Genomic DNA, 26053 nt, shown 5'->3' with positions numbered 1-26053 from the left:
TAACACTAACTTTCCTAGTCTCTTGGGGTTATTTTCTATTGACTCTTTTGAGCGTCACCAACTCTTTGGTTTATCATTTGAACAGAAGATAGAATCTTATGACATGCCATGTCCATGGCAAGAAATATACTCATTTTCCCATGGTATAGCGAAAGAAATGCACTCAGCATTCCTGGGAGCTAAGAGAGAAACATATAATAGAAAGAAAAGAGGATTCAAGTCAGACCAACCTGGGTCCCAACCCTGACTCTACCGTACTCTGCTGTATTTAAAATGGGGACAATCATAGTTTTTGTATGGAGTTGTGAGTATTAAATGAGAAAATGTATGACCCTGACAGGTGGTTAATAAATATTAGTTCCCTTCCCTGTAATTGATAGGGGACTTGACTTGCTCTGCAGGATAATTCTTGACATACCAAAGTGCAATGAAACATAAGTTAAAATATTTTTTTCACATTTTAGGTTTCTTATGAAATTGTGCAGACCTTATCTGTTTTTAATGCAAATTTTAGACAGTTAATAAATGTCGATGTATGAATCAATTTGGGTTCTCTCTCTCTCTCTCCAGCTTTGCCAACTACCCTCTGGGCTTAGGGATGAACAAAATCTCAATGCTTGTGGTGGATGAATCTCCAAGCCTGAGTGAGACCCCAATCACGTACAAACTCACCATCTATAGAGAAGACCGCCCAAGTCTGCCCTTGTTTGAGGACTTCACAGCATGCGGTTTTGTGCAGGTAAGTGAATTGTACATTTGCATATGGGTTGAATTAGGAGTGATCCTTTAACCCAGGTAAAAAAGGCCAAATGAAAATTATTAGGGAAAAAAATGTATGCTTTCAAATCCAAATAATTGTGGTCTCATTTCAAAAAAGACTCCCAGCCAGGTATCTTAGATACCTTTTTGTGAGTGATTTTCTTTTAAGTGTGGTGGCTATTCCCTGCACTTATAGCGTGCAGTGGATTTATTGTGGTTAATATTGAAAAAAATGCCTGAATATTCACACTTAGTTAAGAAATTGGTTTTACATTTCCTTTTTAAATTGTGCTGTGTTTCTTGGATTTGTCCCTGGAACTACTTTGAAATTCTAAACTAGATTCAGTGGAATTTGTTTCAAAGAATGAGAGGAAAATTTATGAAACTATTTTACGAAAGGGATACCAGATGAATGAAATTAAATTTCCTTGGATAGATACATTTCTCCTTCACTTCTTGTAGCTTAATCATTTCTGAAGGCTGCAGTTGCTCCTATGAGCAACACATGCCATTCCGTAGCCATGTTGATTTTGGAGGAGGGAGAACATCACCCAGAGACTTGGTCTAGTTTGGTGGTTCTTTCCTCTGTGTTTTCCTATTTCAGGAGTCTATGTATAACGGTCTATATTTGCTTACATCGTATACCCTGGCTACAAGTGATTTCAGGGAAGTAGTAATTAATACTCTTACCATATCTACTGATCCACTTAGAATAATTGCAACTGTGTCATGTCTCAGTGATTGATATGCCAGTGGGAGCATGAAACACAGACGGTTAATAAAAGAGAGAAATGGCCTACTGGGCTTCAGTGAGTAGGATGGATACCATGCTTTCTTAAATGTAGTGGCTACATAGAGTGTTCTCCCTGCCTTTACCCACTACCAGCACAATCTCAAATCTTCTCGAGAATGGAACACTATTTTGTAAGGGTACTTATTGCTGAGATTTTTATTTTTCAAGAAAATATATGCCTGTAATTTAGGAACTACGACCAACTCGAAGGGAATTTCACAGAGGTGTAAAGATTGGTCTAAAGCAGGACAGAACCATTATTCTGAAAGATATTAGTAAGTGTACTTAAAGAAAGAGTAGTGTTGCATGGTTATGAAGCAATGGATTAAACAAAATTAAGTAGGTTTCTTTACTGTAGAACTTCTCTGATCATTTCATATACTTATTTAAATGGTGGGCCTTCAAAAGAAGAATATGTGGTATCCAGCATTTCCAAACTTATTTGACATCTTTTTAATGGACTACTATCAATATTCTTCTATGGAACACAGTTGAGGAAACACAGATCTAGACTATGGAGACGGCTTCAAGATTATGTTTCTCTCAGTTATCCACTTTTCAGTTTGCTTTCTTAGGATTGCTATACCTCAGTTTTTTCCCGAGCTGGAAAACAAATAATAGAGCCACACCAAAAATGTTCCTGAGGGAGGGAACCAAAACCTAGAGGGAGGTGTGCTTTTGTCTAAGTGTGCGTATGTGTGTATGTGTGTAGTTATTTCCAAACTAAATATTCTCACCTTCTTTGGTGTGTGACTTATTTTTTGTTTTCCTTTATCTCACTCTCATATTTTAGATAGAAACTAACCCTTAGAATAAATCATCTTTGAAGGAAAGCTAATAGTATGAATGATTTTTTTCCAGAATATTTATGGTTACCAACAACAGTTATTTTTACTTCAAAAAGCACCGTAGATTTAATTTTAATGTAGATTTTATTTTTAAAAGTCTCTATGGGTAACTACATTTTTACCGGTCAGTATGCTTGACTTTTACATGGAGTAAATATATAATAGAAGTTTAAAAATAGAATAAAATTTCTATGTTAGGGCATGAAAGAATGTATTTTTACTTTTCACTTCTCACCAATTAGGTTTGTACTGTTGGATTTGTGCTATATCTTTTGAAATGTAATTGTGTTACCCACAGTTATTGGCATAGCTGTATATTTTGATTCCACTCTAAATTTAAACATGGTAAATGACTCATTCCTTATTCTGCTATATGCAAAACCCATTTAAAATTTTTTAAATTTCCAAGTGTTCATAAAAATGTAAAATCCTTATGCTAGATCTTTGAACACTGACATTCATTTCAGGAGTATATGTTCCTTCCTGGTCGTTCGGAGGGACCTTTGTACACTTAATTGTAGTTACATACACGAGAAATATCTAGGGAGGTGTCAGTAGGAATGGAGATGATACCACGAGTAGAAAGGGACATTGTAGAGGTGGAATCTGCAGGATTTGCCCACTTGTCTCTGATTTATCCTTTCTTTGTCCTTCTTATGACACTATTCTGGTTCAGTTCTTATTACTTGTTGACTCAAATACTAAAATAGTCCCCACCTTGGTTTCCTTATATTTGTCTGACTCTTTTCCAGTTCAATTTTGCAAGCTTGATCTTGATCAGCTTAAAGTACACTCTGTCATAGGCTTTGCCAAAAATACTCCAAGCTGCCCCGTGATGGTCATTCACTTCTCTCATGTTGGTCCATATGTTTTTTCAGCTTCGTGTCTCATTATTTGTCAGTGTATTTTATGCTTCTGCTAACCTGGCCTGTTTACCCTTCCCCAGACATGCTTCGCAATCCGTGACACTGTCTGGGGCTGTCCCTCCCACTGGAAACTAAAATGAGTTTATTTGATGTCACTCCAGAAGCTGTGACTTGAATTCCAGTGTAGGAGTTTTGATCCAAGTTGTATAAAAGAGTTCTTTAAAGGTCAAAACTGCTCCCAGATAGATATTAGTGACTATCATTTATTATGTGCCGGGCTCTGTCCTAGACACTTTACACTTATTTACAGTCTCTTTAATCCTCACAGCATCCTTATAGATTAAATTTTGCTCTTAGCCCTCAGTGTCAGAGGAGAAACCGCAAAGATCAGAGAGGTTAAAGAAATTGCCCAAGGTCACACAGCTAGTGAGTGGCAGGGCTTGGATTCAGATCCAATGGTGCCTAGTTCCGAAGTTCATGTTGTATTACGTTGCCTCCTGGCTCTCTCACATGTGGGGACTTTTCTGTCCCAGGAGGTATCAATTGGAAGTCCATCTCTCAAGGAGCAGATGAGGAATTGGATTAGATGATTTTTAAGTTTCCTTGACCTTAATAAAATGAGAAGTCTCATTGACCCTTGCTGTATTATGAAGTCCTCTGATTAAAGTACACTGCTGCTGAGGTGGCCTCGTGCTAGGGTGGGCTGCCTCAGTGGGGATGGGGCCTGGGGCCTGTGGAAGGAGGAGCGACCCCAGCCCTTGCCCACGCCTGCCTGCTCAGCTCCGGGCTCTGCAACTGCAGGCCATGTGTCCGCTGAAGAGCAGACCTGCCCATAGGCACTCCAGCAAGGATCCAGACCCCTAGAGCTTGCCACCCGTGATTGCCTGATTCCAGTTGTCTAGTCAAGTATGCTTTAGGCTCTGCTAACATTGGCAGGAACCTTCCTCCTGAGCCCAAGGAGAAAGAATAAACTAGCAAAGCAGGCGCTGCTGTCCTCCAGAAAGTGGTATTCGCTTGGTCTGCTTGGCAGGAAGGACCGCCCTTTGGAGGATGGTAAGGGGAAGCCCCTTTCACACAAACTAGGGATCCTTAGGTGGGATGAGTGAGGGCAAAAGGTGACAGTAGAGCCTGGCAGCCAGACTGCTGGGTAACACTTTGATCTGCTGGTGCCATCTGATTTTTTTTAGCATTTGCAGCTTCCGGTGAACTAGGGGATAAAAGGTCAAGAAAAGTTGCCAGAAAATTACGAGGCTGAGGTGGAAAGGCACTTACTTCACAAGGAGAGGATAACCCAATGGCCAAGTAACATATGAAAAGATGCTCAATTCCACTGATCATCAGGAAAGTGCAAATTAAAACCACAATAAGATACCACTACCCACCCACCACAATGAAAAGCACTAAAAGGACTGACAATACCAAGTGTTGGAGAGGATGTGGAGCAATTTTTCATTCATACACTGTTGGAGGGGAGTGTAAAATGTTCGCCTAGTATGGAAAAATGTGGCCGTGTTACTATAGCTAACATACGTATATCCTATGACACAGCAATCTTGCCAACTACGTACTGAAGATAAATGAAGTCATAGGTCTATGCAAAGATATATCCAAGAAATCTTTTTTTTTTTTTAACTTTTAAAGCATTTTATTTTTTAGAGCAGATTGATGTTTACAATAAATGAGAAGAAGGTACAGGGATAACCCCATATACCCAGCCCCACACATACACAGCCTCTCATTATTAACATCACTCATCAGAATGGTACATTTTTTACCAGGAATGAACCTGCATTGACACATCATAATCACCAGAAGTCCATAGTTTACCTTAGGGTTTACTCCTTGTGTTATAAATTCTATGGCTTTGGACAAATGTATAATGGCACGTATCCAACATTATAAAATCATGCAAAGTATTTTCGCTGCCCTGAAAATCTTCTATGCTCCACCTGTTCATCTCTCCCACTGCCCACCAACCAACCCCTGACAGCCACTGATTTTTTTCATTGTCTCCATTGCTTTACCCTTTCTGGAATGTCATACAGTTGGAATCATACAGTATGTAGCCTTCTCAGATTGGCCTCTTTCACTTAGTAATATGCATTTAAGTTCCTTCCATGTCTCTTTGTGGCTTGATAGCTCCTTTCATTTAAGCACAAGAAATCTTCATATCAGTTGTATAATATCTAAAAGCTGCTTATAAAATCTAAAAGCTGGAAAAAGTTCAATAGGTAAAGAGAGAAATTCAATGTAATACTATTGAGGCATTTAAAAATAAACTATTGATACACGTAAACATGGATAAATCTCCAAAACATTATGTTGAGAAAAAGAAGCCAGACATACAAAGACATACTATGTTTCATTTATATGAAGTTTAAGAAGAGGCAAAACTAATCTATAGCGGTAGAAATCCAAATAGTAGTTACCTAGAAGGTGTGGGAGCTTCTAAGCATGAGGAAACTTTTTGGGCAAATGTCCTTTATCTTCATCTGGGTGGTGGTTACATACGTAACTAGGTGGTGTATAGATGTATAAAAATTTAATTAATTGTGCACTTCAGATTTGTGCAATTAACTGTGTATAATATACTTACAAGTATGTTTGGCTACATATAAATTATGTATACTAAATATAAATTATACCTCAATAATATAAGAAAAATACATTAATGGGGAAGTATGTAATATATTCTAAGATATGCCTCCCTTCTTAAATATATTGATCAGAAATAAGTTAATTATTATGCAGTTACCTTAGGCAATAGATTATATTAGGAAAGTGTTACTATAATATCAAGAAAAATATTAGAAAATTCTTGTGGGATGTATCCTACAGATGATTGCAGAAAAGTATTTCAGTCATTTATAAGAATCCTTTCCAGGAGGTCTTAATTTAAAGTTTATGTGTGGTTCCACAGCAGTACTCTAGTATAGAAAATGGAAAAGTGTCTAATAAGTGCTAGTATTTTTTTAGCCTTCCTTTTAGAAACCGTAAAATGAGTGAACAGATAATGAATGACTAGTGTGGATTGCTTTAGACACTCAACTAGGCATGAGAGGCCTTGGGAACTGGGAGGAGTCAACAGCAGAGGAAGGATTTTCTCACCATGGGCTCCAGTTAAAATTCTAATCAGAGACCTTTCCCTTATTTCTCTTTTATGCTTCATCTCAAGAGTCTTTGTGTTTCATGGCAAGCTGATGCTATGATGAAATGTAGAATACAAAGAGTGAGGGATAACATTTCTACACTGTCAATTCTCAGGTATTTTTGAATTTCCAAGTTAAGTTAATCGCTAAACAGATATACAGTATGAGGCTTAGGAATTTTTGGTCTTCCAAATGGTTCTTTTCTTTTTTTGCCAACAACTGTGGTGCCTTTATTATATTCTTAAGGTTGAAATCCAGAGTTGAACTATTGCATATTAAATGATAGACCGTTATACATGTATTTGAATCCCCAAAGCCTGTACGTGACAAGCTAAAAGGAAATGGATTAGCTTCCCCTTCACCCCCCGCCCCCCCAAACCTCGAGTTCTCCAGTCCATTCTCTGCATCTGCGTCCTTGTTCTTGTCTTGTCACTGAGTTCATCAGTACCATTTTTAGATTCCGTATATATGAGTTAGCATACAATATTTGTCTTTCTCTTTCTGATTTACTTCACTCTGTATGACAGACTCTAGGTCTATCCACCTCATTACATGTAGCTCCATCTCATCCCTTTTTATAGCTGAGTAATATTCCATTGTATATATATGCCACATCTTCTTAGACGAAGTGAGAGAGTAGCATAGACATATATATGCTACCAACTGTAAAATAGATAGCCAGTGGGAAGTTGTTGTATAACAAAGGGAGTTCAGCTCGAGGATGGATGATGCCTTAGAGGACTGGGACGGGGAGGGTGGGGGGGAGTCGAGGGAGGGAGGGAATATGGGGATATGTGTATAAATACGGATGATTGAAATTGGTGTACCTAAAATAAATAAATAAATAAATTTAAAAAAAAGGAAATGGATTAAACTTTATTTGTTGGTTAAGGGGAAAAATTATAATTCCTCCTTATTTTTCAAATTAGATTTTGGCTTAATTGGATTCCATTATTAAATTTTAAATAAACATAAAAGGCAATCCACCTTCAAATAACCAAAAAAGTAGAATCCAATCTGTGGTTAATCAAGCCTCCTAATTTCTCCTTCCCCCATTCTCTCACCTTCTGGATATCAACTATTCATTTTCCTATTTCACCAAAAGACTGACAATAAAGAGGAAAGCAAACATAAGGCATACCGGCCAATTAAAAAATCAATTACTATGACAGTTTGGTGAATAAGATAATTTAATTAATTTGTTAATAAGCATTCTGTATTGTTTATATAATCAAACATTTTAAGTACCTACTTAGCCATAATTAACTATTTGAGTTTAGTGTCTATTTCTAATTATATTGCCAGTTGGAATTTATATATGGTAGCCACAAAGGCAGCTCTTAGTTGAGTTATTATCAGGGAGGGAGGAAGGGCTAATTTACATGACTGATATAAAACAACTAGAGTTGGACCATGGCTTCTCAGTCTCAGCATTGTTGATACTGGGGCTGGATACTTCTTCGCTTTGAATTATTAGGGAGCTGTCCTCTTCATCGTAGGATGTTTAGCAGCATCCCTGGCCCCCACGGGCTAGATTTCAGTCGTGCGTCCCTCTCCAAGCGGTGACAACCAAAAATGTCTCCAGATGTTGCCAGGTGTCTCCTGAGGGGCAAAATCGGCCCCAGTTGAGAATCACTGATGTATATCAATAGGAGGTCTAGCTTTTCTACTTTCTACTAGTAAAGCTAGTAAATCTGTAGTGGATTTACTAGAGGTATGAATAGTTTAAACGTAATCCTTCAGTGTTGAATGTTGAAGAATTATTCTTATCTTTTTTCATCCTTATATTTTTAATCATTTCTGTAGTCAATACTAGGACTCTGACAGCTCTTTATGCCACTCATTAATTTGCCATCTTTTCTGTCTAATGTAATTATAATCAGAAATATGCATTCAATTATAGAAAACATGATTCTTAATGAAACATAAAAAGTCAAATAACATACCTAGACTATTTCATTTTGATTTATCCATAAATTGCATAATGTTTTGCTGTTAGGAAGAAAGATTTAGAAAGTAATAAACTGCTAATGTTGCTGGAATATGTCATGCATAGGAATTAATAAGATATGTTTATGTTCTAAGGAAATTAAAATACATATGGGGAAATATTTCTTTTAATATCTCTTTCCAAATCAAAAATGTTTGACATGGATAACAATATAGCATCCACAGGAATTGATTTGTATAGATGATCTATGGTCTCATATACATTTTGTCTCCAAAGTGTTGTGCCAGAAGAGGGTCATAAATAAACTCTACAGAAAGGTCATATAGTGAAAGCGTAGGAGACTACATTTCATGGGTCCATTTGCTAGAAACAGCTTTCATTTTAAAATAAATTACAATTAATAAAGAAAGGGAAAATACCAAGGAAAGAAAAAACTACCATTAAAAAATGATGTGTCCAGCATTTAGCTACACATTTAAAACTGATATTTGCTACTTTATTAAGAAAAAAATCTAATTAACAATCTAGATGCTGTTATTAAATGATGTGTGAATGACTCCAGGTACAGCATTTGGAAATGCTTTAAAATGTTCCCATTTATTTTTTGTATCTTTACAACACCACAGAGGACTGTTATAAAACAACTCATGTGATGGTTGTCTAATGTGTTAGCAAACGTCAATTATGAAAGAAGAGCATTTAGCAGTGATTGCTTCATGAAGACCTTTATGAAGTTGTAGTATGGGTTAAATACTCATTTTAGTGGTTTTTAGTTACCTTGCTTACCTCAGTATATCAGAGGAATGGGATTTAATTTTTCAAGGATGGGGTCTGTGTTGTAGTGAAATGCCCCCAGCCAGCAACTAGTTATTAAGTATCTGCTCTGCACTCTGTTCTTAGAAATTTGCCACCTGCTGTAGAGGAACAACACTGATAGCAGCAGCCGCAGAGGGAGGAGGAGTAGTCATGCAGCAGTTATAGAACTTTTATTATGTGCCAGGCATCACGTTAAGCACTTTATCTTCCTACCTTACTTAGTGGTCTCTACAACCCTAAACAGATGATTTTTTTTAATCCCCTCCCTTTTTCTAACATATGGAGAAAGTAAGACTTTAGAATAGCTTGTCCAGGCTTTCTACATAACACATGTAGCTAGTGGCAAAGGTGGGATTTGAATACGAGTCTGACTCAAATCGATCCCCTTAACCATTACTCTGGACCAGAGCATCTAAAACCCTCCTCACACTTACAAGCGAATTGACCTTTCTGGGAAACTCTCATTCAGCCAGAATTCAACGTGTTAAAATTTAGTTAACTAAATTTGTTTCCATGGCCATGTACAGTGAGAATTGTTATAATGTTCTGGAGTCCCTGCAAAATTCTGAAGTCTTATAATCTTTACTTTGGTGGGTGATATTAGATATCAGAGTCTTCCCTTTGAGAGTCTACCTATGACGAAAGTTTTAGAGCTAATATCTGATATTTTACTAGACACCTTATATATCCTAATATCTGACTATCTTTATTGGTATCCAATATTTAAATAGGGTTATAATATTTTTACATATTAGAATAGCCAGAATACTATTATTGCCACTAATTGTTAAAATGATTTCCAGTGCACAGGCTTTTTGTTTTTAATGTTATGCTTGATTATACAATTAGAGCAATTTCCAATTAATTGTTTTCACTCTTTAACGTGGCTACCTTATTGTTTCTATTAAAACATCCACAGTACATTTTTTCAAAACTTAAAAAAAAAAACCTTTGTTCACACAAACTGTATAGCAGTGAGAAGGTTGTATTGTGGAGCTGACAGTTTGACAAGCTTCAATAACACATTCATCAATGTGAAAAAAACCCCTGCCTTTCAGACTAGTTTAATCCTCACAAGCAGATTAGATAATGTAGGTGATTTTTATTATCTACTCCGCCCCACCCCCTTCTATGAGGAAACTAAGTCTTAGGCTAAGTATTTTATATTTTTATATTTATTGACACATTAATTTACTTATTTCTATCTATATTTATGTATAGATTTATATTTTATATTTATGTATTGAGATTTTATATTGTGTTGTATATTTTGGTGATATTTCACAAAGCCTCACGAGCAGTTTCTTCGAGGGTAAATTTCCTCCTCCGATGACTTCCTATGACATCTCTCTGCCTTTAATGAGTGAAAATTAAGTAGGCTCGAATGCTATGATCGGATACTGCGTTTAGTTTTTAAGCATGTAGAAAAGAATGTCTCCTTTGTAAAAGAACATTCTCTTGCTCTGTAAATAGGATGAGAGTCAGTTTTCTCTGTGGAAATTATTTTATCAGAGCAAACTGCATCTTAACAAAGTATCTCAGGCTGTTTTCCTAACCTGGTGGTTAAAAGTCATGGACTCCAAGTCTCATGCTTGTAATTGCTGTCAGAGAAACCTGACTGTGGTCCCGGCTCTGCTTCTAAATGCCCTCATTGGCCTAGCATAATGCATATAAACTCCCCTAGCTTCAGTTTTCTTATCGTTAAGAATAAGACTAGTAATAGAACCTATCTTATAGCATCAGTCTGAGGATTCGGTTAGATAATTGGTGCAGAGTTCCGGCAGAAGCCAAGTGCGTGGTCAAGCACCCAGTCAGTGTTGAATTAGCATCATCCTCGTTGTCGTCATCATGAAAACTCTTGGTCTTGATGCCCCTCGAGGGCTTAGCTGCAGGTGTACAGAGAAGGAGATGGGGGAAGAAAGAGGACAGCAGAAGAAGTAGGAGCCAGTAGTACCGAGAAATTCTGCAATTATAAAGGAGTCAGGACAGGAAGGACAAGTTGGGAGTTAGAAAGGACAGTGAGTGGCCTGAGCTGTTCCACATGGTTGCATTCCTGAGGTTCATGGGTCCTGGCACTTTTGCCTTTGTGGACTCCTTCTTTCAGGAAAAAAAGTACCTAAAATTATCTTTTACGACTGTGTTGATACAAAGTTGAATATATTAATATTCATCTCTATAAAGACATCTCTGTAGAGAATAAAGACTTTTCTTGGACCTAAAAGTTCATTTTTTTTTCATTCTAAATTTAAAGGAGATTCAAACATTTTCCTGGGCTGCTAAAAGTAGTGTGTGCTGTAGGCACGGTTCCCACTGTGCCTAGTAGAGAAGTGGCTCTCATCGTCTACTTCCCTCTGCAGGATCTGCAACAGAGGTATCCGTTTCATTAGCAATGACCCCAACTGTAGGCATTCTTTCAAGTCTTATTAAATGTCCTTGACTTCAGCACTTAGCCTTCTGCAGTTGTTTCAAGTTCTGTGTACTAAGGCTGGGCAACCTTTTACCAGCGTTCTTCATGAGCCCACAGAGCACCAAGGAGAATGATCTGTTATTGCCATGAGCAGTTTGCACACCCAGACATTCTAACGCAGAGGCCACCTAGGTGCCCAGTGAACCTTCACAGACACCAAAAGCTTGGGAATTTTGTGTAGCATTGTTTTCTTAAAAAGCAGGCAAAGATGAGAGGGGTGTGTTCTTTAACTCACGATCTCTTTTAGTGCTTTTATAAATTATCTTTCTGAGTTGGTGAAAATGAGTTACGTTAAACATTCACCTCCCGAGTTAATGTAACTCATGGTCAGATAAATTATGGCTTAAATAAAAACGTTTGCTCAGCACATCTGTTTCTCCATGTTTCTCCAAGTCACATCTGCTTCTTTTACAAGAAGAAACAAACTTTTACTACCGTTAGTGCAGCAGCGCCAAGATCCTGTGGAAGAGAATCTGGTCTTCCTGGCTTCCGACAGCATCCGGAGGTTTCCCTGAGTGCAAACTTCTGCTGTATACACTCATGTTCATTTGAAGTTTATGTTTTGGCATTCTAAGAATTAGTCTTCTGAGTTCAGAATTATTGGACAGGGAAATAGACAAAAAAACCTGGGAGGTTTTTAAATAAAATATTCTGTTAGATTTACCGGATTTCAAATGTGACATTTGAAACTTTGAAGGAGGTTTAGTTAAAAGAGAATCAGATAAAAGGTCCTTTTTTGATAACTCCAATTCCTAATACCCACTTTTGCGGGGGCTTTAATAGCTCCAGAGCATCCCAAGATCTTTAATTTCACCTTCTCCATTTTCTTGCCCATTTCTCAAGTCCAGATTAACTCTAGCAAAGGTGCACACCAGAATAGTGAGGGTAGTAGTGAAAGAGGGGAGAGACCTGGGGTACTAGGGTGAGCTGTTTTATACATCGTCCTCCCGCTCCAAAGCAAGTCTAGAACATGACTTATGTTTAAAACGACATTTTTGGCTTCATCAAACAATAGAGTTTGGCTGTGTATAAGACAAGTGAAGGCAAATGATGTCTCTGGGCCAGTGGTTCTTAATCTTTCGGAGGAAGCAGGTACCCTTTTGAATATCTCACGAACGTTTTGACTGTGTGTCTCAAGGAATAATGTACAATCACATCCAGTGCTGTATACAATTTCAGAGATATGAAAAAGCCCAGGTTAAAAAAAAAAATTCTTATCCTAGCAACTCATAATCTGAAGCAGAAGATCACTAGCAGCAGCGTAATAAGGACAGTTTCATTTCCAGCACAAATGTACATGATTGTAATTCAATTTATTGAGCACCTACTTTGTCTTTGCAACTGTACTGTTGACATATATTATTTGATTTGTAGTTCTAATGATAAAGAAATTAGTATCTATATAACAGTAGTACGTTTTGGAGTTATGTGTAGTTTTTCAGTGATCTCTGTGAGCTCAGCAATTATTATAGTTTTCAAAGTGCTACCAAATCTAATATTGCCTTAGAAGGAAACATCTGTGTGGTGCCACCTCACATTTGCTTTCACAGGCTCAGAAAGTGGTTGTGAGTTGTAGATCATGGTGGTCCTAGGAGCTAAATTTAATAATACGTCATTTGGGCAACTTCTGTTGTCCTCATTAGTCAAAGCCATTGCTGTGCTTTCTTTCAGCAGGCTATACCAAATTGCTTTTTGTTCAAAGAAAGGTTGGCCCCATGACTCAATTAGGTAATGCCAAGAAAATTTCCACATGCAATTGACCAACTCTAAGCTTTCCTTCCACAGGCGTGTGTTGTAGGAACAAGAACGAGGGATGGAGTATTTCTTGCAGATGGTTTCACCACTTGCAGAACTACAAGCTGGTTTGACACATGTTCCCTCAAGGCAGAATCAGGACACCTGATTGCCTGACATATTTAACTTCTTTTGAAAATGCTGCTAATTTGTCTCTTTTATTTTTTTCTTTCTTCTTACCCACATCCATTTTTTTTAGGCAGGACTGGTGAGTTTAAAACATTGAGCGTGACCGCACTCTTCAAAGCAGATCAGACCTCTCCACCCCATGGCCCCCCAACTCTTCAGAACCTCATTCTTCAGCAATGTGGTGCAGACCTTTACTGACTTTTGGGGGTTTTCAGCTCCTCTGCCTCCCCTCCCTCTCACCTCCCAAATGCTTCACGATGAGCTTTCCAGACCTAATGACTTGGAAAATAAATTTTGCATGTGGAATTCTTGACCTGATAGGTTATTTTAAAATTAAATTCCTGATAAAGTTAAGAGACCCAGATTTCAAAGGTTTTAGAAATAATAGGGAGGGAAACATTTTCTTTAAGTGAAATAACCTCTCTTAAATACTTTCATCAAAACATTATTTATGCTGTCTGGATTTGAGTTGCAGTTTGTCACGTGCGTGTTTGGAGACTTTATGAAAGTTTCTTATTTGTCAGGAATATAACAGTAACGGCCCCATAGGGTGGTTTTAAGGAAAACCTGAGTTAATATTGTGAATAGCTTTGAATAGTGCTTGGGCACAGGAAGAGCTCAATATACGTGTTTGCAAGATATAAATAGGCAGATAAATAAAATATGTCTTCAGGTTGGTATAGGAGGAAAGTTTAAAACAGACTTAATTTTTTTCTATTGAGGTCTGGCAAAATGAATTGGAGATTTTTTAATTGCTTATATTTAAATTTAGATTTAACAAGATGTAAACATGTGATGGGCTTTGCAGAACAAAACGCCTTTGCTAAATTATACTATAAATTTCATAGCGAATATGCTAAAACAAAAATTTCAGAATTGAGTGTAAAATTTGCCCTGAACATGTTTTAATTTTGATGGTTGTACAATTAATTTTGTGTGTCATCTTGTTAGCAATCTCAGCTGAGAGACTGAGAATTCAAGAGTTTTCAACAAAAAGAGGGGAAGTATTTTTTTTTGCCAAACACGGCAATATCCTTCTGGTGGATTCCATTAAAGATGAGGAGCTCAGTGTTCCCTGTGCCATTTTTACAAATGAACAGCAAAGGGCAAAGATTAATAGCTTTGTGTCATCAGGCACAAGGTATAACCATAATTTAATATTTTAGTATGTATAATCACTTTTTAGAAGAAGGACTATCATTTTGAGAGCCATCATTTCAAAAGACAATAAACTTAGTTATACCCGATAATAAGCTAAATGAGAAAACGAGTCTCATTCTGTATGTACCTCATAATTTCAACCCAAACTGCTAAACTCTCCCCCACTTTTTTAAAATCAGAATTTGTTCCAAATGGCTTTTGGTTATTTCCCAAATGTTAACACATCTTCATAGATTAGAAATTTATCTCTTTTGAGAATATTTAAAATGCATAGGATCTAACATTTTTTTCACCACTTATTGTGTGCCAGGTCCTATTCTAATAGCTTTACATTTATTAACCCAATTCTCAAAGCAAAACACATACAAGGTGGACACTTGGATAATTCCCATTCCACAGATGGAGAAATGGAAACCCAGAGAACTTCCTGAAGCTCACATAGCTTACAAGTAGCAGAGTCTATTTTTGAACCCAGGCAGCCCGGTTCCAGAGCTCTGCTACTTGTAAGCTATACTCTTAGCCACTCCACTCCACTCCAAAACTAGATTGCTGAAATAAGTATATGTTTTCCAAAATGCTTTGTCCCCAAATGTTAATTTGTAGGTGGTTGTCTGGATCATGTAGTCATTTTTTTTTTCTATAAAAGAAAGTTTACAGGTGGTTAGGTTACAGAAAACCTTCAGAAATCTTTGTCAATTATATCTCAATAAAACTTGGAAAAAATCTTCTTAACAGAGGATATCATTAATATAGTGGGAAGGCCTTAAAGAGGGGAGCCTGCAACATTACGTGCAGGGCAAGGGCTTCAGTGGCCAAAGCTGTAAGTGGGGCGGATGCCAGTGGAGGAGAGTGTGATAGCTGAGTATGTCTCTAGCTGAAGGATTGACCAGTAGCTCTGTGGGCAGCAGGTATATTCATTTTTATGACATTTGTGAATCTTGTGTTCCGACATCACACTAAACTTTAGAGTTGGGGGGATCTTGGGTGTCTAACTCCTCATCCTGGATACAAGTAAACCTCAATAACTTGCCAAGGCTTATTGTCAATAATTTATGAAGGTTCATTGCTTGTCAGTGCAGAGTGAGGATGACAACCCATGGGTTGGTTCTCAAACCTCCTGGCAGTGGGTAGCTATACCCTATGTAGAAGAGGTACTAGAATCCAGACCTAGATACGGTTCCTGAGTTCCTTGAGCCAGTTCTGCATCCTTAAGAAAGTTGCTAATGTACCAAGCTGATCTCCCTGTGTTATGCAGAAGCTTCCCACTAGCTATCTGTTTTACATTTGGTACTATATATATGTCAATGCTACTGTCTCACTAATGTAAAATCACTATTTCTAAGTTTATCAAATGAATGATCGATTGCAAATTTGCTGACCACTCTCATCGAATCAAACGAGGTCTCTTCTTCTACTTTAGAATCTGTACCTTACTATTCCACACCCTTGTTTGTTGTCTATTTGGCATCCTCTTGATATTAAAAAATCTATCCTTTTGATGAAAGGAAGGCATTATATTGGGAGACAGTTATAAAGCATTATTTTAAAAAATCCTCCCTGAGTAATGTCTCCAAAGATGAGACTTATTTTGGTAATCTGCAAATCTTCAATAGCCAGTCAACAAATACATTTGTCTGCGTCAATACTGGCACAGAATGAAAAAATAATGATTCGTGTAAAGCCCCCAAAATAGCATACACTGCCTGGGACTCTCTGGCATCCTCTTTCCCATGCTAAGTCCACCTGTGATCACACTAACCCCTCGGTCTGGCCCGCAGCCCTCCTGCCAACTGGCCACATGCTGCTAATGATCAGCCTCTCACCCCCTTTCATAACCAGAGCACAAATATTAGATGAATTTCCTTTGAACCTAGTTTCCCTTTGGCTCTTAACATAGTCTAGCTCCTTAGAAGAATTACTTCAGGTTCTGGGAGCCACAGAATCCCTTATTAATCATCTTTTTTTTTTCCTGAATAAGTGAATATGAAAAGAATTCTTATACATCTCCAAGGTATTTGATACCTTGCATCATGATTGGAAACAGTGTCCCATTTCTTAAATATTTAATTAGAATCTGTCTCTGCAATATGTGGAGTATTAACTATCAAGCCCTTAAAAGAATTACTAAGGTTTCTCTGTATAACAATAATAATACTAATAATAGTCAACCACAGTCATTTTCTCTTTAATACTAATTCTGAGAATCTATTTCCTTAGATATCTTTATGTGTAAGTGACCAGACAACAGCCAATCCATATTTAAATAACTTAATAACATAATAGGTGTTGTATATTAGTAGGAATATTCCAGGAATAGTATATTCTTTTTAACACCATTATCTAGTTAGAATGCTTTTACCCATAATGATAATAATTTCCAGCTGTGTCAAATCCTAAAAGTAAAGCACCAGCCCCCCCAAATATGTTTTGTTACTGAAACATGTGTAAACAATTACGAATATCTAAGCCATACTGGCATTGGTTTTCAGACTCTCTCCAAAATTGTAGGGAAAAAAAAACGCTTCTAATAAGTATGTTGATAGATACATCTGACTTCAAAAGTTGCATTTGCAGACCCGCAGAATAAAGATTTCACTTTTTATTGGGTATAATAAAAATGGTATAAAGTTTAAATTTTACATTCAAAAAAGAGTAAAAACATCTATGATATTTATCCTTCTGAATAGTAAAACTCAGATTTTTCAAAACTGCCCTGATGATCCATGGGTGGAAAAGAATGGTTGCTTTTCAGTAAGATTCTGCTTTGGGGGAGATCAAAGAGGGCCTCTCACTTGATCAAAAGTTTGTATTTGCTTGTTCATGTTTTGTTTTGTTTTGCTTTTTCAAAAAATCCGAACAGAAGTACATGAATCCATTAGGCTAAGCACATGGATTCATTTTGCCAGGAAAGAATTTGAGGGAATACACATTGTTTAAATCTTGAAATGTTTAGTTTAAATGGGTTTTTTTTTTTTTTTTTTGCTTTTTTTTTGGCTGCATTGGGTCTTCGTTGCTGCGTGCAGGCTTTCTCTAATCGTGGCGAGCGGTGGGGGTTACTCTTCATTATGGTACCTGGGCTTCTCAGTGTGGTGCCTTCCTCTGTTGCGGAGCACAGGCTCTAGGCGCACGGGCTTCAGGAGTTGCAGCGTGTGGGCTCAGTAGTTGTGGTGCTGGCTCAGTAGTTGTGGCTCATGGGCTCTAGAGCTCAGGCTCAGTAGTTGTGGCACACGGGCTTAGTTGCTTCTCAGCATGTGGGATCTTCCCGGACCAGGGATTGAAACTGTGGCCCCTGCATTGGCCGACGGATTCTTAACCACTGAGCCACCAGGGAAGTCCTAAATGTATTTTTTAAATGAATCTAACTCTTACTTTTCACCAGAAGAAACACTCACAGCCTCATTCATCCTATTTTAAACACAGTAAATTCCCCTACCCGTTAGCACAATAGTCTTCAAGATAGTGAAGGATATCTTTATTATAACACTGTACTTAACTAACAGTCTGTTCCTGGAACTTACTGTCTCTCTACCCTCTCTCTGACTCTCTCTCTCTTTCTCATTCTCTCTCTTTGTCTCTCTCTCTCTCTTTCACACGCACATGTGTGCATGGGTGTTCGCATGCATATACACACACACACAGTAAGTTTCTTCAGGCCAAATTCTAGGTCTTTGATCACCCCACTTAGTACAATGCCTAGAAAGATTCTTAATTAATATTTGTAAAATTGAATGATACCTTAAAGCTAAATACAAAATATATGTTCTGTTTTTTAAGTTGTTAAGCTCTGGGTCATATGAACACAACCTTTAAAAAATGTGAAAATGCGTCATCACGTTTGTAGGAGTAGTGTTGGCATCATTCCTGCCCCTGAAGATAACCAGATAATGCAAAGTTTCTAAACTCTTCATGTCTCAGTTAAAAGAAAGCCTCCTTCTTAGCCTTAGACTTTCACATACTCAGCATCAAGAGAGAGATGAGAAGACTAAGAAAGAGAAGAGTTGCCTTTTGGGGAATGCATTGCTCTAGAAGTAAGGCTACCTACTTCCCACCGTTTCTAGGGGAGAAGGGTCCATGATTTCACCTCTCTGAAGTAATCGCCTTCAAAGTTTGGAGATGATTTCAAAGAGAGAAAGGTGTTTATTTACCTGGTTGGATGTCTGCTTAGTTACGTGGCTTGCAGAATGGCCTTGTACTAAGAGAGGGAGAAAGAGCTTTCTAAGATATTGTAATTGGTGAGGTTCAGTGGCTAAGAAAGGACAAACACCTAGAACTATATCTATACCAAGAGGTATATCTCAGGACCTGGAGATATATCTGTCTTAAGCCACAGCCCCCAGTGTTGAAGCTGTAGAAGGTAGAAAACTAGGTTCTTCTGTAGGCTAATTAGAGACTCAGCGTGGGACAACTAGGCACCTTACGCTGTAAATGAGTTCAGGTGGAAAAGGTAGCTGAGACTCAATGCTCCAGGCAGCTACTTCATCGTCAGCATTTATTTGGGGCTACCTTTGTCCACATCAAGTATAGACAATGAGCTAGGTCAACAATGAGCTAAGTCAGACCACTGGAAAGGAGAAATCTCTTCCCTCTCCTTCCTCCTGACTCAAATCAATGAGGAGTGAGTTTAGGAAAGCTAGGAGAGAACAGATCCCATCCACTACCTCCAGCCTTCTGGTATTAGTGTTCTATTTCTTTGTAATAAATTATCTTAAATTTATCAGCTTAAAACAACATCCATATAAAATAGATAACTGTGTATATATAGCACAGGGAATGAAACTCAGTATCTTATAATAACCTATAATGAAAAAGAATGTAAAAAAGAATCTATATATACACACACATATAGATAGATAACTGAACCAGTTTGCTGTAAACCTGAAATTAACCTGACATTGTGAATCAGTTATAGTTCAATAAAAATTTTAAAAAATCCACAACATCCACTTACTAGTTCACAGTTTGGTAGCTCAGAAATCCAAGGACGGTATGACCGAGTTCTCTGCTCTGGGGCTGAAAGTTGAAACCAAGGTGTTGGTTAGGTGGAATTCTTGACTGGAGGCTCTGGGAAAGAATTGGCTTCCAAGTTCATTCAGATTTTGCAGAATTCAGTTCCTTGCAGCGGTAGGACTGAAATTTCGGTTTCCTTGCTCACCATCAGCCGAGGGCTCCTCTCAGCTCCCAGAGGCTGCCTGCATTCCTTGCCATGTGGTTCTCTCCACCTCCTGAGCCAGCAGTGGAGAATCTCCCACACCTTGAATCATCCCTCTCAGATTCGTTTCTCTCTCTCTGTCTTCCCTATCTCAGATCTCTAAACTCAGATTTAATCTCCCTAATTTAAGGTCAGCTGATTTGGGACATTTTCACATCTGCAAAAATCCCTTCACAGCAACACCTGGATTAGGATTTTCTTGAAAAACTGGAAGAACATGTATATACACCAGGGGCCAAGAACTGTAAGGACCATCTTAGGATGAAACCCAGCATAAGCTGTAGGAGCTGCAAGTCTAGCTTCCCTGGGAAAGCTTTGGGTCTGGCATAAAATTAAAGTTTTAGTGAATAGGCTTAAGCCTTTCTAATGAAAATGAGACTTTTTGTAACTGGCAGTGACTGAAGTGTAATGATACAGAGCTTTAGTATCTTTAAGGGATCCAGGCCCATTAAGACGGGGGATAGGTTAGTCAATGAAGCATAACAGTTGTAGTTATGGAAGAAATAAAATGATTTCTTATTTATACCTTACAAGTTGAAACTCTTCAATCAGAACTATTATACATTACTGGAATAAGCTCATGCAGTAGAGCAGTCTATTGTAATAAATGTCTACATGCCATGTTCTGTTCTTGGCATATTTTATCACTTTTCAGACATGACAACCACATGTGATTGGCAGTATCATCACAGCAAACAAGGGGCAGACCTGGGACTTAATTTCAGGTCTCATTGATATTCATTGTTTTAAAATTCATGATATTCATTCTTATACAATTAGCTGCTCTTAAGCTACCAAGGTATTTTTGTCCCTGATGACAAATAAGGAAACCTGCTCAGCCGTGAAATAAAATGCCTAATATCAGAACCTTGGATTTTTCACAATCATGTTTTGCCCCAAATAAATTCCTATAAGTCTGATATACAGAATGTGATTAGGCTTCCAAGTGTGTGTTAGTTCCTCTTCAAGATTGGCAGTTTCACTGCATTTTATTCACATTTGTTTGCCTTTTACTTAAATGAAATGACTTAAGACGCCTGGGACAGACCCCACTGACCATAAAGTGTTGCAAATACAAATCCTTTCAGAGGTGAGTAACATACATGACAGAATTAGGCCAAGTGTGAGGCAACAAGAAATAGTAGGCACTGTGGAAAATGGAAAGCATGTGCCTTGTTCAAAGTGATCAGCTACTGCTCAGCTCAAAATGATCATGCCATTTTGGAATTCCAGCTCAGTATTATCAGATCTCCTGAGTCTTAAAAGAAATTTTTTTTTTGGATTTTGATGGAAGACCCCTCAAGTTTTATATGTTGGTGATAATTTTTTAAAAAGAGGACCCTCTGTGGGACTTCCCTGGTGGTCCAGTGGTAAAGAATGTGCCTTGCAATGCAGGGCACTCCAGTTCGATCCCCTGGTCAGGGAACTAAGGCCCCGTATGCCAAGGGACCCCTAAACCTGTGTGCCACAACTAGAGAGCCTGCGTGCTGCAGACTACAGAGCCTACACGCTCTGGAGTCCACGCCCCACACTAGAGAGAAGCCCATGAACTGCAACAGAGAGCCCGTGCGTCACAACAAAAGATCCTGCGTGTCACAACGGAGATCCCACGTGCCGTAGCTAAGACCCAACACAACCAAAAAAAAAAAAAAAAAAAAAGGACCCACTGCAAGCCAAACAAACAAATAAATAAAAATTCTGTGATCAGATTCAACTCACAGACTGTCAGTTTGTGTCTCCTAATATAACCCAATTCACTCATATTACAAGTGATGAACTTAATCAGTATGTGCGGGGAGGAAGGATGGGAGCTGAGGAGAAGGGATCTAATGGTTAGAACAACTTATGTTGCTAACGTTCAAAACCCAGCTTGAACTGAGTTTTAAAATAAAGGGGATTTACTAGCTGCTGTAACTGAAAACATCTAGAGATATTTTTGGCTTCATGTAAAGATTGATTCAGTGCTTAAATGGTGTCACCTGTTTCCTCTCCATCTCACGGGGGTACATTCTAGTTGTTGCTTCTCCCTCAGACTCTACCTGAAAACTTTTGGGCAACTGTGGGTCCTTTTAGGTGTCTACACGTGTCTGTGGTCATAATAGACTTCATATCCTCGTGGCGCATTCCTAGAAGTTCTTGCAAAATCTGCACAAATCCCATTACCTAAGATTTGATTTTGTGCCCAACTATTTACTATTGATTAACTTAAGCCAGTGAGGTCTATCTGTAGAACTGGTAAGCAGTCAGTCACCCAACGCGCATAGCTGAGTGTGGATAAGAAACAATTACCAGAAGAAGTTGGAATACTCTTTCAGGAGAGATGGGTGAATTCTATAAAGGGTTCATCTTCTGTGAATACTTCTTCCAGTCCTAGGACTTTAAAGATGGTTGTGAAATACCCACCTCCAGTCTCAACCCTTCTCATGGACTCTGCCCACTTCTCCAACTGCATATGAACCACTTTTACTTAGATAACCCACCTTCTGTCACATTCAACATCTTTAATGTCAAATTCATTATTTTTTATCCCCTCCCAACTTCCCACGACCTTCCATCATAATCTACTTTAATAGTCAAGGTCCGTGGGTGCAAGAAACAGAAATCAATTCTGGCTAACCTAAGTGGAAAAGGAACTTATCCAAAATATACCTGATAACTTACAGAACTGAGCTATTGCAGGAAGACTAAAGAACCAGAAAATAGATAGGAATCAATGGAAACCGAAGAAGCCACAGACAGTGTCACACCATGAGAACCCTCTGGTCTGGATGCCCCTCCTGGCACCATCACTCCTGCTATCACTAGCTGCTACTTCTGCCGCTGCTGGTGAATATCAGGGCCGATAGGTAATCTCTAAACCGTCCCTTCTTGTGTCATTTGCTCCAGACTCAAAGTCTTGGAGTGGGGTATCCAGTTGTCAAGTTCAGGTCACAGGTCCTTGTCCAATTCACTAGACAGATGGAGCAGGAGTATCAGGATTTCATAGTACAGGATTCCTCCTAAATAAGAAGAGATTGAGTAACAGGCAGTTAAAAAAGTGCCAAGTGTGCCCAATTCTGACATTTTGTTGAGCCTCACATCAAGAGGACAGTTACCAGCTCAATGTAAGTGAGTGCATTATCATACCTATAGCTCCCCCAAAACAGACTAAAATAGGTGCCCTGAAGAAGCAATCAATTTCTCTTCAAAGTATCTGCAGCGCAGAGAAGTTGACTACTTGGGGGCAATATTAAAGAAGGAATTCAGGCATCACAGGGTGGGGTGGACTGGATGACTTTTTAAAACCTCACTCATCAGTACATTTTAAATAAATGAAGAGTTAGAAGGAAATCCCAGTCTCAGTTTACTGCTAGAGACTATTCTCTTTTTTTCACTGCGTGTGTGTTTGTAGATACCAAGGAGCAAAAGTTTAGGACATCACAAGTCTGACTAGAGGGGCTCATTAAGACCCTGTGATCACTCCCTTTCCCAGATGCCATGGGCCCTGTGCTGCTGCTGCCTGCTTGGCCCAGGGTTTGAAGGGGCTGTGTGCCAAAGCAGATGTGGAGGATTAGACCCGTGCTTTGCCATCTCATTCCTCTCCAGTCTAGTATACTTCTTTAGTTCACGTCCATCTAGACCTTAGCTTCTTAACTGTCACCAATTGCTTGTACAAACAGATGATACCCTCCCGCAGAGAGGGTTGGACCACTTTACCAGGGCTCACTGTCCTTGCTATAGTCGGCTGCCTTCAATGTCCTTTCATTCCTCTCCCATCACTGCTTTTCCTTAATACTAGTGATTCTTAGACTTGAGCATGCATTGAAATCTCCTGGAAGGCTGGTTAAGGCATAGATTGCTGGCCGCAGGCCCAGTTTCTGACTCGGTAGGACTGGGGTAGGGCCCAGAATTTTCATGTCTAAGTTTCATAGTGATGCTGATTATGGGCCTCTGGTCCAGGAACCACCCTCTGAGAACCACTACCTTTTAATATCAGAACATATGCCTTTCTTTCTCATATAAAAAACACCTGCTTTTAGGATTATGCAACTCAGGTGCATTCTCTTTTCAATACAGTTCTTCCGTAGTCCATTTATTCTATGATAGGAAAGACATTTTCTTTACTTCTTAAAAAACCCCATTGTGGTGTGTCTGAAGAAAGTAATTTCTAGGTAATGTCATCAGGGAGATAGCTTTTCGAGGGAATAAAATAAATCCTTTTAGTGGTGCTTCCTGTAACTTGACTTTCAATCTTATATTGATCACTCTGTATTCTTAATGGCACAAATGTGTTTTTATTCATTTTCTTAACATTTTCCAACCTTTCTTATAAGTGATTCTGAGCAAAAAAGATGTTTTCCTATGTTGTATTTTTTTTGAATTCTCCAAAATTGTCAAAGACATTTATGTTTTGCTTATATAATGTATTATATCAGGTTACTCAATCTGACTTCAATGATTATTTTGATAACATAAATGATTATGTTTTTTAGTTTTTATTTGCCCTTGCTAAACGTAATTAAAATCTATGAAAACAGAAAGGAACCAAAACAAAAAGGAAGAACTCACCAAAAATCAGGTAAAAGACCAAAGTAGTATATTTTGGATAAAAGCTATGTTTAAGAATCCAGTAGGTGTTATTTTCCTTGTTTTTTGTTTGTTTGTTTGTTAGTATCTGTTTTGGTAAAAGTGACTTTTAAAAGCGAAAAAGTTCTTTTTGTTAAACATTAAAAAGTTGAAACTTCTAAACTGACCAGTAATGAAATTAAAGGCAGTGCTCATTAATGGACCAGATTCGTTTCGCTACATCTTATTGTATGAATATATTCAACTACTCTTTACCCCATTCCTCCTAGTATTAAGGCATCAAAGAGTGATGATATGTTTAGTAATCATCTGACCAATCTGTACTTCATTAAAAAGTCCTTTTCTTAGAAATTAATACCTTCCACACTCTAATTTCCTCCTCTTTCATTCTGTCTCCAATCTCTAGAGACTTCACCACAGAGTTCACAATACATTCTCTTCCTACTTCAGTCCTCTGTGTGATTAACTATACTGAGTCTAAAGTTCTAAAATTCTTCCTTTCTTTTTCTTCTTTTGGGTATGTGGGTGGGTAGGGGAGGTAAAATTTGTACAATTTAGGAAAAGTCTTAAAATATTTTAAGATTGGCATCTATAAAATCCAACATTTCTTTTGATTCTGGCTTTCACTTAAATCATTTGTTTGTCAAATTTCTACATGATCTCTTCAGCATCAAGCCAAAATACGATTTCTTGTATTTGTGGCTTTCATACACTTTGTGCTATTCAGAGTCATCCAAAGTTATAGAAACATTATAATGTATGTAGCTATTTTGACAAATTAACATCCTTCTTATTAAATCAGTTCAGAACATATGGACACCAAGTGGGGAAAGTGGGGAGGGTTGCGGGGGGGAATGAACTGGGAGATTGGGATTACCATATATACATTACTAATAAGAAAAAAAATACCAAATTTTATACTCGAAATATATGCAGTTTATTATCTGTTAACTGTATCTCAATAAAAGTTCTTTAAAAAAAAATCAAAAAATGGGCAGAAGACCTAAATAGGCATTTCTCCAAAGAAGTCATACAGATGGCCAAGAGGCACGTGAAAAGCTGCTCAACATCACTAATTATTAGAGAAATGCAAATCAAAACTACAATGAGGTATCACCTCACACCGGTTAGAATGGGCATCACCAGAAAATCTACAAACAGTAAATGATGGAGAGGGGAGAGGATGTGGAGAAAAGGGAATGCTCTTGCACTGTTGGTGAAAGTGTAAATTGATACAGCCACTATGGAGAACAGTATGGAGGTTCCTCGCAAAACTAAAAGTAAAGTTACCATATGACCCAGCAATCCCAATGCTGGGCATATACCCATAGAACACCATAATTCAAAAAGACACATGCACTCCAATGTTCATTGCAGCACTATTTACAATAGCCAGGACATGGAAGCAACCTAAATGTCCATCAACAGATGAATGGATACAAAAGATGTGGTACATATATACAATGGAATATTACTCAGCTGTAAAAAGCAATGAAACTGGGACATTTGTAGAGACATGGATGGACCTAGAGACTGTCATACAGA

At 38.1% G+C, this 26053-nt stretch overlaps 1 protein-coding gene across 1 annotated transcript in view; it reads left to right on the top strand.

The window, feature by feature from the left end:
* Positions 1-26053, top strand: part of CPED1 (cadherin like and PC-esterase domain containing 1) — a 270311-nt gene that overhangs the window by 141743 nt on the left and 102515 nt on the right. Inside the window, exon 16 of the mRNA XM_057732280.1 lies at positions 571-739. Within this exon, the coding sequence (XP_057588263.1) occupies positions 571-739 (169 nt within the window). The remainder of the gene's footprint in view (positions 1-570; positions 740-26053) is intronic.

Source organism: Hippopotamus amphibius, chromosome 4 (assembly GCF_030028045.1).
Source record: "Hippopotamus amphibius kiboko isolate mHipAmp2 chromosome 4, mHipAmp2.hap2, whole genome shotgun sequence".
Classification (NCBI taxonomy): Eukaryota; Metazoa; Chordata; class Mammalia; order Artiodactyla; family Hippopotamidae; genus Hippopotamus; species Hippopotamus amphibius.
The sequence above is the reverse complement of the archived record's forward strand: the minus strand, read 5'-3'. Positions and strand labels throughout refer to the sequence as shown.